The sequence below is a fragment of the Diuraphis noxia genome, unplaced genomic scaffold (genome assembly GCF_037042655.1).
Source record: "Diuraphis noxia isolate RWA-SAM2 unplaced genomic scaffold, SU_Dnox_SAM2 contig0001, whole genome shotgun sequence".
NCBI classification, from domain to species: domain Eukaryota; kingdom Metazoa; phylum Arthropoda; class Insecta; order Hemiptera; family Aphididae; genus Diuraphis; species Diuraphis noxia.
In genome coordinates, this window is record NW_028301711.1 from 78,232,929 (window position 1) to 78,249,758 (window position 16,830).

General features: G+C 26.0%; 1 protein-coding gene across 1 annotated transcript in view; it reads right to left on the reverse strand.

Annotated features, from left to right (window-relative positions):
- Nucleotides 1-280: 280 nt before the first annotated feature.
- The window catches only part of LOC149061888 (cytokine receptor-like), a 46,095-nt gene continuing 29,545 nt past the window's right edge, over nucleotides 281-16,830 (reverse strand). Inside the window, exons 6-17 of the mRNA XM_089215138.1 lie at nucleotides 13,333-13,503; nucleotides 12,374-12,817; nucleotides 11,604-11,739; nucleotides 11,351-11,529; nucleotides 11,082-11,239; nucleotides 10,773-11,004; nucleotides 10,393-10,570; nucleotides 9,861-10,009; nucleotides 9,606-9,772; nucleotides 8,251-8,419; nucleotides 7,973-8,128; nucleotides 281-495 (exon numbers count right to left, since the gene is read on the reverse strand). Coding sequence (XP_089071264.1) covers nucleotides 383-495; nucleotides 7,973-8,128; nucleotides 8,251-8,419; nucleotides 9,606-9,772; nucleotides 9,861-10,009; nucleotides 10,393-10,570; nucleotides 10,773-11,004; nucleotides 11,082-11,239; nucleotides 11,351-11,529; nucleotides 11,604-11,739; nucleotides 12,374-12,817; nucleotides 13,333-13,483 — 2,232 coding nt within the window. The 5' untranslated portion in view covers nucleotides 13,484-13,503 and the 3' untranslated portion in view covers nucleotides 281-382. The remainder of the gene's footprint in view (nucleotides 496-7,972; nucleotides 8,129-8,250; nucleotides 8,420-9,605; nucleotides 9,773-9,860; nucleotides 10,010-10,392; nucleotides 10,571-10,772; nucleotides 11,005-11,081; nucleotides 11,240-11,350; nucleotides 11,530-11,603; nucleotides 11,740-12,373; nucleotides 12,818-13,332; nucleotides 13,504-16,830) is intronic.

Genomic DNA, 16,830 nt, shown 5'->3' on the forward strand with positions numbered 1-16,830 from the left:
ATGCAACGTTTAATGAATATTATAATATTAGTATAATTAGAACATTACAAATAATTTACTCGTAATTCTCTGATAATTTTTCTCCGTGTATTATTAAAAAAACCCTAAAACATCAAAAATCACCTAAAAATTAAACCAAAGACTGTAAAATAAAATGTAATTTTATAAATTTGTAGGTACATTATTTAAACAAATTTGAAGACTTTAATAAAGAAACCAAGATTACAACATTTCCTTTTCAATTAAGTCTTTATTTTTTTTTAAGGACTTACACATAATATAAATAATAACACTAATATAATAATAGGATTCTTACAAACATAAGGTATATCTAGTAGTTAAAAAATAAATATATTTTTACTTAATTATTTATGTAATACATTCATTTTAATATTGGACCACTTAATGTGTTGATGTTAATATCAAAATGTATTGTTACACCATTGCTTGTAACAATTGCAATGGCTATTAAGTATACCGTGTAAGGCTTTAGATCTGAAACTAATAACCATTGTTATTTTTAGTGTACCTAGAACCTATATTATTATTTATTAAGGTAATATAATGTGCATTTTCTATACTCAATAACAATTTCTAAACCTTTTGACTCGTTTTGAACTATTTATAGACATAAGAAAATTTCGATTTTCATTAGTTTGTTTTAAATTATTGTTGATAAAAATATTTTCAAATGGTTAAAAACCTTAAAAATTTAGTAGAAGATTTCTCAAAATTACATGTTTTTTTACTCTCACATTTAGACTATATTAGATATTTAAACAAATTATAACAATTTTAGTTAGTAATTAAAAATATTATTCACGGGTACCCTGTGTGCATTAATGTGATTTTGACATCCCAGCGATTGTATTTATGTCTCAAATGTGACATCACATTACTACTACTATGTGATTTCTAATAGATGTTGTGAAAAAAAGTGTTTAAAAGTATGTTCTCTAAGATTTCACAAAGTGATTTCTAAGCGATTTAAATTTGTTATAACAAATAGAAATAAGTATTCGATTACTATGTGAGTTTTTGTATGCGATTTCGTATAGATTTATCAATTAGCAATAATGCAATTGCCAAATGCGATAACTCATAGACATCTCGATCTCGTGAAAATATTTATCGTGAAATAATTATCCTCTTATCTAAAAATAGAAATTATAGAAACTCCAATAATTGCTTATCGTGATATTGAGATATCACAAAACATATTATTATAACGAAATCATTATAACAAGTATTGAGTGAACGAAATTTAAGTTCTAAAGCCGTGGGTGAACGAAACACGAGTTCACGTGAATATACTGAATACCTAATGATGGATAACTCCTCATCTTCTAAACAGGTAATTTTGTTTTACGATATTATAACTATAAGCATTTATATAAGTTTAAATTCGTGGATCATAATTCATAATAGGTATACTCATATGGTTAAATTATTTTTTAAGATTAAAACTACTTATTAGGTTAGGCTAATCAACTATTTGCAACTTATATATATAGACATATATGTATATAATAACCTATACATCATACATACAATACATTTATTAAATTAAATTTTGTTATTTATTAATCACCTTGTCTTGCTTATTACTTTACCTATTTTCTTATCTTTTAAGAATTCATTTTTAAATCTATTTTTTTGTTATGTATTTAAGATGATTAATATGCTAACGCCGTTTGTAAAGAAAAGGAACTTTTTATTTCGGCATCAGAGTCTGAAAAAACTCCTCCTAGACAAAAAAAAAAAAATTACAAACGCAAAATTATGATTCATCACAATAACGTTGAGAGTGATGGTATGTTTTCACAGTATATTACAGAGCAATTTATAACTTCAATGAAATGACTAATGAAATAATCTCATTATTTGTCTATAGCCAGTCTTGTAAAAGATACTTTTAAAATTGTATTTAAATACTAATACAAAAATATCCATTCAGAAAGTATTTAAATACTTTTATAATTTTAATTTTTACTAGTTGGTTTGTCAAAATGAATAATTAATTTTATATTTATTAGTTTAAAATTGTAAAATTATATTCAACTAGCTATAATTAGAGATTGTTGTACCATATATAAATACTTTACAAGACTATCTATAGCTAGATAAAATTTATACATTTAAATTAACCTACATTGACAATATTTTATGGTACTTATGTTTTTTTTTTTTTTTTTTTTTTTTTTTTTTGTGTGTCTGTCATCACGTTTTGGGGTAGTAAAAATGCTTCGATTTTCGATCAGAAAGTGAATCTAGTTGGTACTTTGAGGGGTCAAAAGTAAAAAATTCTTAATACTTTACTAAATAATTGAGAAAAACAAACTAAAAATTAAGGGAAAAACGGGAAATTTTACGCACACTCATTTTTCGACAAAATCGATTTTGGTTTTTGATGTAACTTTAAAACAAATGACCATAGATACATGAAATTTTCGCTTAATGTTTATATAAGTATATTCTATCTACCATGCAATTTTCAAAAAATTTCGACTTAAGTTGAACTATTCATAGGCATTTCAAATTTTCGATCATTATTAGTTTTTTTTAAATTAATATCGATAAAAATTTATTTGTTAGGCAGAAAAGCTTGAAAATTTAATACAAGGCTCTTAACATATTGTTACAATAGCAGTTGAAAAATAAAATAAATTCATAGTCACATTTTTTTTTATAAGCATTCAAAGTTTGAATTTTGACAAAATACGTAAAAATCACGAAAATTCACAAATTATTTTAAGCTAGAAATTCATAAAAAATTTTCTTTTTAAATCTAAGAGTTAAAAATTTAATACAAGATTCCTTACAAGTTTTTCAATCTTTATCACAAATAAAAATTCCACCGGAAATTCAAATTAAATTTTTATGAGCATTTGAAATTTAAATTTTTACAACATTCGATTTTCACTTTTAGCGATTTCCTTATTTTGGTGTAACTCTAAAACAAATTACCGCAGATACTTGAAATTTTGACTGAATGTTTATATAGGCGTTTTATATATTTGATAAAATTTTCAAAATATTTAGATTTCTTTTGAGTTGTTTACTGACATTTTAATTTTTCAACTTTTTTAGTTTTTTTTTCTATGAATATCGATGAAAATTTATTTGTTCGGTAGAAAAGCTTGAAAATTCAATACAAGGCTTCTAACACATTGTAACATTAGAAGTTAAAAAATATTAAAAATTCGTAGGCTAGATTTTTTTTTATAAGCATTTAAAGTTCAAATTTTGACTAAATACGTAAAAATTACGGCAATGTTCAAATTATCTTAGATAGAAATTCATAAAAGTTTTCCTTTTTAATTCTAAGATTTGAAAATTTAATACAAGGCTCATAATATATTTTTACAATAAAAATTGAAAAATAAAAGAAATGCGTAGTCACAATTTTTTTTTACAAGCATTCAAAGTTTGAATTTTGACAACATATGTAAAAATCACGAAAATTCGCAAATTATTTCAAACTAGAAATTCATAAAAAATTTTCTTTTTAAATCTAAGATTTGAAAATTTTTAATAATCTATAATATATCCTAGACAGATAAACCATCTTCGCTCAGAATCGTTTTTTGTATACAATGATATAATATCATTGGATTCAAATTTAATTCCATCCATTACAGTAACCCACTTGTAACCTACTGTACAGCAGAGCGACATACACGACTTACCCGCTTTTTTAAAAATTGTTTCATTACCTAGTTACAAATTTTTTTTTTTATACTATTTATATTATAATTATAATATGTATTTAATATGTATTAAACTTTTAATGATTCGAAAGAGAAAAAATAATGAATCATTATCAAGAAGACATTTTTTGCGTCGTACACAGAACAATACCTTTAACCATATGGCTATACTTTTTCAAAATGCTAAACAGAAACATGAACCACATAAATCTTGTATTCTAAATTCTGAAGATGTTTCTGCAGTTGTGGATAATACACCACTGTCAACAATATCACCATATAATTATACTGAACCTTTTTTGCATTTTTTCTGGACACTTTGTGAAGTCTATACGAAGTCACTGTGCTGGTATTGGGAAATCTCATGTCTCTCAATCTGATTGCTTATGGAAGTAACATTGTGATGAAACATAGAACATTCTTTTGCGACATCTCATTCAGTAACTTCACAGGTACCTAGGGATATTAAAGGTACCTAAGACATCTCCGCGATAACCATAGACATTAATATTAAACTTCACATGACACAAAATAACTGCTATATAACATCTCTGAGAATGATTTTTGCACACAGGGTAGGTACATGAAACTTTTGAATATAGAGACCGATGTATTCATATTTAAGAACATTAATAATAATATTTTTGTTGCTACTAATTACCATCAAAATAATGCTGATTAGTCGTGATACTGTTTTTGAACACCTCTATTTAATGAAGCAATTATAAATTCGTCAGTATAATGTATCATACATTTTTTATCACAATGGAATAAAATTTAGCTACATACTTTTGATAAAGCATATTAAAATAATGAATTTTAATACAATAAGTGCCAAACACAACTAATAAACTAATAAAGGCATTTACACGTTTCTGTTAATTTACCTACCATAAGATAAAAATATTGAGAAACAACTGAAATTTATTTTTCCTTTTATTTAAATTTAACACAGATTGAATAATTTTATTCAATGCTCACATGTATAACATATTATACAGCTTAATTGTGATTATTTATATTGAAACTGTATTGAATAAACTGAAAAATATTATTTATAAATATAGGTATTATGCTGATTATTACTTATGTGTTATGTATATTGAATAGTAACTTTTTTTATTTGAATTACCTTCCTATAATATTAGTTATTATTATATTTTTGATATAAAACATTGCCACATAAACCATGTTAAATTATTATTTCAAGCTAAGATTTTATGGTTTTACATTTAAATACCTACAATTGAAAAATAACATATTTTTTTAATGTAATATATAAATTTCAATTCTGATTTTTTATAATATACATAATATTATGTAAATACACAATATATTCCAAAAATATGGAAGATTTAATGATTTTACCAAATCCATATACCATAATACCATATTGAAAAAAAACAAAACCAAACCTTTTTTTTAATTTGTAGAAACAATGCATGCCCCTATTGAGAATCCTATATTATTTCCATATTATATATTCATGCTTTTAATGCAAATACTGGTGAAAGAATTATATTGTTTGCAACAGGTGACAGCTTGGGAATTTCGACAAGCCCAAGACTTGATATTGCGATGGTAATTTTAACCTTGGCCTTAAATATTTCTTACAACTTTATGAAATCAGAGTTCTAAAAAGTGATTCATATATAACTGCTGTTTATTATTTTCTTGAACGCAAGACAATGTCTATTTACAAAGAAATATTCAAACTTATTTAAACTACCTAACGTGCAAAGCATGAATTATTTCCCGATCCAATCTACTTAAATTTTGATTTCTTAAAAAAACTTTAATTTCTGCCGTTAAAACAATTTTGATACAAATCTGACTATTTATCATTTGTGCCAAAGTTTTTACAGAAAAATCCAAGATTTAGGGTTAATAAACATGAATATAAATAACGACAATTTAAGTCATTTTTGCGGAATATTGGATAGCCTTGCGTTTCTTACTCTTGAACTTGTTTTCGAAGGAATTTTTAACCTTAAAACATTATTTCTCCCAAAGGAAATCTTTTAAATTACTTTGACTCTATCTACGTAAATGGATCACTTACAATAGTAGAGACTAGTACCAAATTTAAATTTAAAAAAATAAGTCAACTTTTTCCTACGAATACTTGGAATGTACATAAAACTACAATAATATATGTGAATCATGGATTCACAGATTTAGTCATTTAGTTGGCCACAGTTATCCGATTATTTGGACACTCATCCACAAAATGAGATCGGAAATAGTGACAAATAAGGCGAAATTAGCCATTGAAAGCATGGATGAGCCAGTAAAAAAAAAAATTCAACATATTATATCCGACTGGTTAACTTATGCCAAATAATAGATATTAAATAAATTACCATTAAAGACTTTTTAGAAAAAGTTGGTCATAACAAGATCGAGATAAACATTATAATTATTATTGCTTTTTTTATACGTTACATAAGTAGGTATACAAAAATATATACCAGGACTTCTTATTAAACATATTATTTTTTTTTTTTTTTGGCGATGGGTTATTAAACTGATGTCATAATATTAGAAACATTATTATTGATTTTATTAATGAACATTATAAAAATTGCATTTTTTTAAAATGTTATTTAATATATTATATTTAAATATAAATTAACATATTAAACGTTAACAAAAAATAAAGTTTAAGTTTAACAAACAAAATATTGACATTTGACTTTTGAAAGATAAAGTTCAAAAAATTATCACTTTGTAATAAATGTAATTAATGTATCAAACGCCAATCAAAGGTATTTAATTATGATAATCAACAGGTAAGTATCTCAAATGGCATATATTTTTAATATAATTAGGGGAACATGGGGCAAAGTAAGGACGCTAATGTTTGAAGGCCTGTAATTCACTTAAAAATCAATTTTTTCCTTTCAAATTTTGTTTACACAATGTTTATGTTGTTGTTATTGATTAAACATTTATTATGAAAATTTTTATTTTTATTTTTCGAAGTTGAAAAGGATGCAAAAAAAAGTACATTTTATGGTATGGGGCAAAGTGGGGACATAAAAAATAAATCATGTAAATTCTATATATTTTAATTAATTTGACAAACAAAACAAATTCTTTATAAAAAACAATAGTTAACTTGAATGTATAACTTAACATAAAAAATAATAACATAAATTGTAACTTTTTATTTTTTTACATAAACTTAAAATATTTTTAGGAACAAAAAGCTTTTCTGAATCCCATCTCTTTATTATTGTATGCCAATATTGCAGACTTCATAGATTCTTCAGACCAGGAATGTTGGTTGATTTTTCTTTTATAATGCCTAACAGCCTAACCATTCTGAAAACGCATAATTTACATTTAAGAAAATAGATTAATTTATTCAGGTAACCCATTCAGGTATAAACCACTTTGCCCCAATGAATTAACTTACCTAGAACCTTTAATTTAATTCGATTCAAATATCTAAAGTCAAATATAGTATGCTAATCATAAAGCTCATAACATACACTTTTTAATAAAAAAAAAATCATCTAAAACAAAGCACAAAATAATTTAATATGTCAATAACAAATTATACAATTTTATTATCAAGTAAATGATAACAGGCACATGAACAGTTTTTCATCGATTAATCGCAAAATAATCGATAATTAAGTTCAAAACTTTTATCACACAATCTCAGATGATCAAGGAAGCTATAAATTTAAAAATATTATCAAATTTATACATTAAACAGATAGATATTACGATGTCCCCACTTTGCCCCGGTACCCCACTTTGCCCCATGTTCCCCTAAGGATAATATTAGATTCAATTTGATTAAAATGTAATGAACGTTTATTCCCGTTATTTTAGGTTATTATATATGATATTTCCAATAATCAATTTGTTCAATGAAGATAAATCATCATATTTGAAGCTTCGGTTTCTTATAAGTTGGTACAACTATTTTTATATGAAACTTTCATATTTTTCCTAAGATATATATCAATGAGTTTTCGCATGCTTATGATAATATTAATGAATGATCAGAAAACTAAAATAAAAAATTACACACTCGGAGTAAAAATGTGTATTGTGAGGTAAAAAAAGTTAGGTAGCTTCAGGTTAGGGATTATTTTATTTAATCGTGAAGGATCTAATAGATATGACCCCACTGCATAAATTTCACACAATACTATTGTAAATGTGACTAGGTATGTAATACAATATTAACTAAATGCTTAAACTTAAGAATATTGAGTTTTCATTAAAAACTAAAAATATCTTACCTCTGCAAAGGGGATTATTTATGGCAACTATGGGACAGTAAAATATGTGATATCCAACAATTAAACCAGTCTTGTCATCACAGTAAACTTTCCAGCTCAAACCCACAAACGTCGAACCAATCACACTAACCCAAACGTTCTTTACATTGCCATTGACTAATCAATCGTAAAGTGATTTGTACAAAATGTATATCAATAAAATAAATTAGTATACATAACAAAATTTTATTATTACAGAAAAGAGCTTATAAAACAAATGCAGTTAAATAATTACGTACAAGATTCCCACACCATTTCACTACTGCTGGCTTTAAGGTTATCAATACCATTTCTCATTGGATTTTCGCTATTAACACTTATTGCAAAAATATATTTTTCCATATCTTCGATCAAAGTAATGTTGTAGCGAGATACTGAAATTGGTAAATGCATCCAGTTCATAAAACCCTGTAGAGAAAAAATATTAATCCAGTCATTAGGTATATCAAAAACGTTGGATAATAATTGTAACTACAAATTAGAGTAAATTCTTGAAGTGAAACTTCTTTATAGAGGGTACCCACGAAAAAATAAAATGATTACCAACCTATCAACCGTCACGAAAAATTAGATAGCGTAATGATCAATAATATGGTCTAACAATCACGATACTGTAGGTTAAGTATTATGTTAAGCAAATCCTACATATTATAATAAAATATAAAATAAATAATTAATAAAATTCATGTTACATCACTACCCATCAGTCTACGAATCATAATAATATTATCATAGAAATATGAGCACATCGCTCTCGGCAAAAGATTACATCTTTCCCATTATATTATAATATAAGTGATTTAAGGGACATGTGATCTATCCGGTATAAAAATTCAGTAAATATAGGCGCACTCAACTTTAAGTACCTAATCTCCTCTTTATATAATTTTTATATTAGAAAAGGCAGAACAATCCGTTATATATATAGAAAAAAAAATACTGCATAATAATATATAACCATTGATTCTAAACACTAGTAATTTAGAGCTGCTGATGGGCGATAGCTAATTTAAATTCATGTACCTATATAAGTATTTATTAGTGAACAGGGCCCATGGAAACACTCGCGGTCTTTGCCTATGAAAACATTCCCTTCTAAATACTGTATTCCTTAATAAATAATTATGCTTGTAAATTCATCGGAAAATTAAATGAATAGAAATGAGTATATAAATTAAGTAAATTCCATAAATATTGTACAAAATTGTATGAACAAAAATTAATGACATCAGAAAATTTTAGTAATTTTGCGTATAATATTAAAATAAAATAAATTTAATTTTGTATAATGTAAAACTAAACAATGTGAAGGATCTAACTAAGATTAATTATATTTTTGTTGGTTTTTTGTGTATATAATTATTACTCTTATCTAATTTACTTTACGTTGATATCAGTAGTTATATAGCCAAGTACCTATAGAACATTTAGTATTAAAATAAATACTGCTGTGTAACACACTAAAAAACATACTAGTAACTAAGTATAATATAATAATGGGAATATATTATATTATTGCATATGCCTACGTAATACTTTATTAATATTAATTATTACGATTGGTCATATTCATACAATACGTTAATTCACATACATTACACTGACGTGGATTGATCAGATCTTTTTCACACCAAAACAAAGTGTAGAAATCTCGTTGATCTGCAGTGGACAATATCTGAGAATCTGCACCTTTCCAGGATAGTTCAAAAATACCTTGTTTGTCAAATACATTTCTCTTGGACGACACTGGTTTATTTAGTGCTATAAATAGCGATAAGTTGACAATACAACCAGGTAAACATACAATTAATCAATTTAAAATAAACCAAATATATATAATATTACTCACTGTCTGCTACGCTTGGTACGTAAACCTTTGAACATTCTTTAGAATAACCTTCTTTATTGTATGAGATTACTATAAATTCGTATCCGATGTTGGTACTGAGAGAATTAAATTTGGCGTAGTTATTTTCGGTTTCATCGCTACGATGAGTGCTGTTTTGATAAATAAATAGTTGATGGTAATTAGAATGATTTAAAATTAGTTTAAATAATAATATATTATGTTATAATATTAGTTAGGATAAAATATAGCAATAAAATATGAAAGTATATTATTATTATCAGGATTTTTACAAAAAACGTTCTATATAACATTAATAAAAAACTAATATTATTTTTTATAAATAATTAAAAATTATCTATATATTATTAAACAAAATATTTATATTTATATAGATAATTCAACTGAAAAATTACATTAGAAACAGTGATAATGTTTAAAATACATTTTCTAACGAAATATTTTAATGTAGATAAAGTTACCTATATATAACCCCTTAAAATCACCGACGTAAAACGTTCAAAGTAATACATACGTGATTTGTTTATCTTCTGTTGTATGAATATAGTATGCGATGTATTCAAAGCATTCACCACATTTTTCTTTGTCATCTATAGTTTGCCAATAAATCACAACGTCCCTTTTGGATTTGTCTGATAACGAAGTGAAATATTCAAAGCTCCCAATATCAGTTCGTGGTGGTCTTTTAGGAACTGTAAATTTATTAGACATGTAAAAAAGTAAGCATACAATAAAATAAATACCACTAAATCATACGATTATGTTCAAAATCAAAAGGACTAGTCAATATTTGATTCATAATTTTCGATTAACAAAATAAATGTATAAAAATGTGAAATCACTCAGAATAGGTATACTGAACCTAGCTATCATAGAAATAAATTAAAAATTTACTTGTGGGTTTGGTGTAGACAGTGATGCAACCAGGAGAAGACCACTTATCATCCCCAACAGCTAACGCCGTCCGAACAGATATGCAAAAATCATAACGCGTAAACGGATATTCCAAACCGATGACATTGAAGGAATAATTATCGGCATCGTGTTCCAGAAATTTCATGTCTTGGACCGAAGTGGTTTGATCTGATGTCGATTGCGATTTACAGGTATCACTTGCAGTTATTGACTATGGGGAAAAATAGGTATAATTACGTCAATCATAATTTTATTTTAACTGTTATCTGTGTATGACTGAACTCTTACATTCCACTGTTTAGGATTAGAATCCCATTGGGATTTATATTGAATCTTAAAAATTAATCCGTGTGAATAAAAAGACATTGTACCTAAAGACCACACAAGTTTGATACTAGATTTTGTTTCATCGACCACTGTGATTTTTGTAGGTTTCGTAGGAATGACTAAACATTAAAAAAAAAATAAAAATAAAATTAGGTGCATCTGCATAGTTATATAATAAATATTTTTCTTAATTTAAACAAGTTAAAATTATAGTTTTGTAAAATATATACTATTGGCGTAATGGTGGAAACGAATCGAGGTTGACGAATTTCCCAGTGCATTTTCGCCAATTATCATGAAATAATAATACTCGTGTGATTGTCTGTATAGTTGTGTAGTAGATAAATCCCAATAACAACTATTATTTCTGATATCTGAATCTGTAGGACAATTTGTGACAGTTCTAGAACTAAAAATGTGTATATTTTGAATAAATGATTTTATTAATGTATACCATTGATAATAATGCTTATAAAATATCGCCTTCCACCACGACCAGGTAATCTAAAGTATAATTTATACGTAGTTTTTATCGGATTTTCCGGCTTAGTCCAATTACACATTAAACTTTCCCAGTTGTTAGAGATACAAGAGAAATTTTTAATCTTCAATGGTTTATCTATAAACAACGATCAATTATTCATAAATACTAAAACAATTAAATACGTAAAACAATAAAACTATATATGTCCGTTTTATAATAAATGTATCATACTTTTATAAAAATTATAGTAATAGAAACTAAAAATATTGTTCTGCGTAAGTATTAATATACTGCCGTCCTAAGGAAGAATGCCGTAATTTCCTTCCATGCTATTTTGAGAAAAATGACATTTTATGTTTAGTAGTTTTTGATGGTTATAAATAAATAAATACAATATTATCAAAGTAAAATCCATAATTTCTTATGGAAATATACCTGATGAATTAAAAAAAACTGTTCGATTTTATTTTAAATTTGTATTTCAACAAGTTATTGTTTTGATATTTATATTAAGTACGCTATTAATTATTTAGAATTAAATGTTTTTATGTTTGTATAGTGTATACGCAAAAATCAGTTGAAAAAATGATTCAATTTTCAACTTTGAAGGAAGTTTCTGTTTGAAAATTTGTTCTAAATGTTACTTTTGTGAGATGAATATTGAGAATAGTCAATACCTATTTAATGTTTTAAAAATAAGACTAAGCAAAAAAAAAAAATAATAATATTATCTGTAGGACGTAGGTTATAATAATTGCAGTTAACTTACATCCAACAAAAACATTGTTAAGACACACCCCGATACAGTCATCATGTGAAGCATGTGTTTTATTTGGATGAGATCCAACAACATTTATATAGCTATTTTTCAGAGCATTATTGATTGAAGTACCAGACGATTTGGATAATTCAGCACATTGGTTGTTTTTATCCAAACATATCATGCATGTATAAACATCGGAACCTGCTGGAGGATTAGGTACGCGCAATTGTGCTGTCGTCGAGTTAATGATTGACACATATTGTTTGGGCACACGTTCTTCGTTGTTATAGAACCTGATTCTTTGGCTTAGAGGTATTAATTTGTTTCCATCGGCAACATTATCTCTAAGAACTTTCTGCAATAGTTCGTGGTTAGGATTTAAAACGCACGCAATTTGCAACGGAGTACCGCTGTTGTACTCGATGAAAATTTCACCACTCGGAGTTGTCCCTAAAATTAAAAAAAAATTAAATAATATTGGATTTGAATTGCAATTTGCTTAAAAACTGTGATGCAGATAGTTTAATGAAAAACAAATTTATTTTTAGAAACCAATGTAAAAACACTGACTGAAGTAGATTAAAATGTTCCTGTTACATGTTTTTCATGCATAATAATGATAAGGAATTGTTGAACATAATTAAATCAAAAATAATAAACTAATAATAATTTGTTATGCTTAAAACATTTCCTAGTTCAAGTAATTAACAACTAATTTATTAAATTGTATAAAATTAGTATTTAAAAACAGCTTTTGATATACAATTCTTTGGTTCAATCTATGAATAATCAGTTTTATAATATATTGAAAGTTAATTAATTTATGAATAAAAACATTTAAATGATCATTTAGTTTTTTCTTAGTATATATAATTAGTTAATAATATATGGTTCTTCAATTTACAATACGATTGAATTGAATGTAACTTAAAAGTTAAAATCGATTCATGTTCTTAATTTCTTACTTCCGGGTGAATATATGCCGGGGCCACAAGTAATTGATGAGTTTGAAAATCCAACTAGTATAAGTAATATCAACAATTCTTCAATCCAATTCTGTCCCGATGTAAACAGTCTATGTTTGAAAGATCCAGTTTTATACTTACGGGGTATCATTGTACCTATAAGCAAATTATCTGTAGCAAAAAAATAAAAATTATTGAACTTCTGATCAGTGTCGCAACTACCGGGTGTGCAAGGCGTGCATTGCACATCGGCCCCCAAGGCCCCAAGCCCTTATATGCCCCACATCACCTTATAACATGCCAAACTGTTAACTTGTTAAAATGTTAGAAATGTTCAAAGCCAAACTTAATACACTAATACTAGTTCTAATAAGTGTTCTATACCTTCTACAGAATAATAATAATAAAAATAATAATGCGGGTCCTTGTCCGTGGTCTGCGTTATCAGGCGACTAACCACTCAACCAACGTGAGCTCATTTAATCGTATATAAAAATGGATCATTCCAATGGGTTTTTAATTTGTATACGTACGATTTCGGGACAACGGGCAAAATGGTAATAACTATTAAGTAATCACGATATCTGTTGAAGTGAAAACATACATTTGTCATTTAATTGTTTTTCATTATTTGTCTGTATGATCTATAAGTGGTTTTACTTGTAAAATTTATATTTACTGTAATATAGTAGTATAGTACACTAAACTGTACCTACAGTACTCTAAAGTGTACCTTGTAAGAGTTTTAAGTTTTAACCGTCTAACAAATAACTGTTTTATTATGAAAGTGATTTTGAGTGATTTTTGTTTTGATATAATGTTTTGATTTTTTAATAGTATTTTAAATTTGTTAAAAATGTCAAAACGTATATATGTTAATGGCTGGAAAAAGCACAAAAAAAAATGAAACAACCGAAATAAAAAGTAATGCAGCAAATGTTAAGAAATTGTGAATTAAAAAATCAGGTAATTATTTGTAAATTATATCTATTAGATATATTAGTAAATAGAATTTAGTAAATTGTTAAGTGTTAAGTGAATCTAAAAAAATTTTCAAATTATATTAAAAAAAACATATAATATATATTTATTGATTGTATTATTATAAATTTAAATTTAATTTTTAAAAAAAAAACAACATTAAATAACCAATAGGCTAACAAATAAGTTGTAAATTATAGGTATACTTATGTATTTCGGTTTATATTTATATATTAATACAACATAATTTATTAAATAAAAATAAATAATTGAAAATGATCCACTAAATTAAATTATAAAAGAGAATGATAGTTCAGAAGGTACGTTTATTGATTACCTGTATATTTATAAATAAAAATGTTAAAAAATATAACAATAAATATTGCACAAATAAGTTGTAAATTATAGGTACTTCAATATTTCATTATATATTTCAGATTTTGGTGGCCTAAATTTAACTTTGAAGTATACAACTAATCGTGGACATTTTGAAAGTGAAGTATGCACATAATTAAAAAGAGTATTTTGTTATTCGGACCATGCAAACCATCAATCAAAAAATTTCCTAGGAACCATGTTAATAGATGTTTTTCTACTGATTATTACTATAACAACTAAAACAGGTATCAAAATTCCACGACAATGGTTATGTTATTCTTTAATATTAGATAAAGTATATTCTGAGTTTTGTTGTCTTTTTGCTAACCGGCAAACGAGCATTTTAAATATGAATGGATTTCTGGCGTTGACAACTGGCAACATTTATCACAACAAATTTCTAAACATGAAAATTCTATTCAACATATTATAAAAACAACAACAATTTCGAAGATATTGGGAAAAAAATAAAACATTAGATACAGATTTAGAGAAACAGATATCTGAAGAAGCAGAGTATTGGAGGAATGTTCTTCGTCGAGTTATTCATGTTATTTTAACACTTACATCTGGTAATACTGCTCTCCGAAGAAACAAAGGGAAGAAAGGTAATCTTCAAGAAATTGAAGAGAACTTTATGCATACTATTATATTACTTGCAAAATTTGATCCTTTTATTCATAATTTATTAAATGATTCAAAAAAACATGTAAAATACTCAAACTTGAAAATTCAAGACGAGCTTATAGAACTTTACATGCTTGTTCATCACCAAGAGCTAAGAATTTGGCGTTTTATATAATTGATAAGGATTTATCAACAAGTTTTCCTGTTGTTTTAGCTGCATGTCTTATATTTTTAACCATTCCTGTTACGGTAACATCGACAAAAAGGAGTTTTTCTAAGCTTAAATTAACTAAAAATTATTTGCTCAATTCCATAGGCCAAGAACGACTCAGTGGAGTTTCCATACTAAACATAGAAAGGAGAAGAACTTCAGATATAGATATAAAGAAAATCATTGAGAACTATGCATATGCAAAAGCGAGAAAAAAACAATTCTGTTAGATACTTTAGTTTCAAATGTGTTAAAATTATACTATAATTTTATAAATGTTTTATGTTTATAACCATTATAAATGTAATTATACAACATTAAACAACCATTATCTGTATAATTTAATAATTTCCATAATATTCCTTATAATATTAACCTTTCATAATATAAACACCGACTATCATATTTTATTAACAATAGGTAAATTAATTTTGAAAAAATATTTAGGCCCCCAAATTAAGATTTGCACACCAGCCCCGTAATTTGTAGTTGCGGCACTGCTTCTAATACAAATTATGTGAAATGTTTTCATGCTAGGGTGATAAAATAGTGCAGACTGATATTGAATTATCTAGCTTACTAATTATTTATTTATACTAGAAACGAAATATAAAAAAACTCTATAAACGTTAATTATTATACTTACTCTAAACAACTTAATAATTTTTTACACTAGATATTTATTTAATGTTATCCACGCAGATTTACACAAGATAATAAAAATAAACCAGGACCTCGCACTGCTGCATTGGTCATTTGATAGATCATTGTAAATTGTGATGCATATGTTAAACTTGAGTTCAACAACATATCGTAAATCTATATTCATACAAAAAACGATTCTAAACACAGAAACGACATATCAACTTCTATAAGTACCTAATGATATTTAATATTAATTTATATGAGTATAAGTTATAACCATAAATCTCAGTGAGTTAACATTAATGGCCTGTCCATTCATAATTATTGATCTCGAAGAGATTTTCAATGTCGTGTTTTAAAAATCAATGGGCATTTATATTATCTAGACACTGGACTATTAAGTATATAAATAGGAGATGTTTTTGACTTTGTTAGAGATAATCAATCAAGATTCTTATTTCTTTCAACTTATCACCTCTGCAGAGCATCAAACTTATGAATGTACTATATTGTATTATATGCAAGTAATCTTATATTTAAAATTATAAGCTTTATAACTGTTGGTTCGTTGTATAACGTGGTAAATTTAATAATTATTTTTTTATATTCAATATATTAATTATATTCTTAATTCATCGTATACAATGAAAGGTATC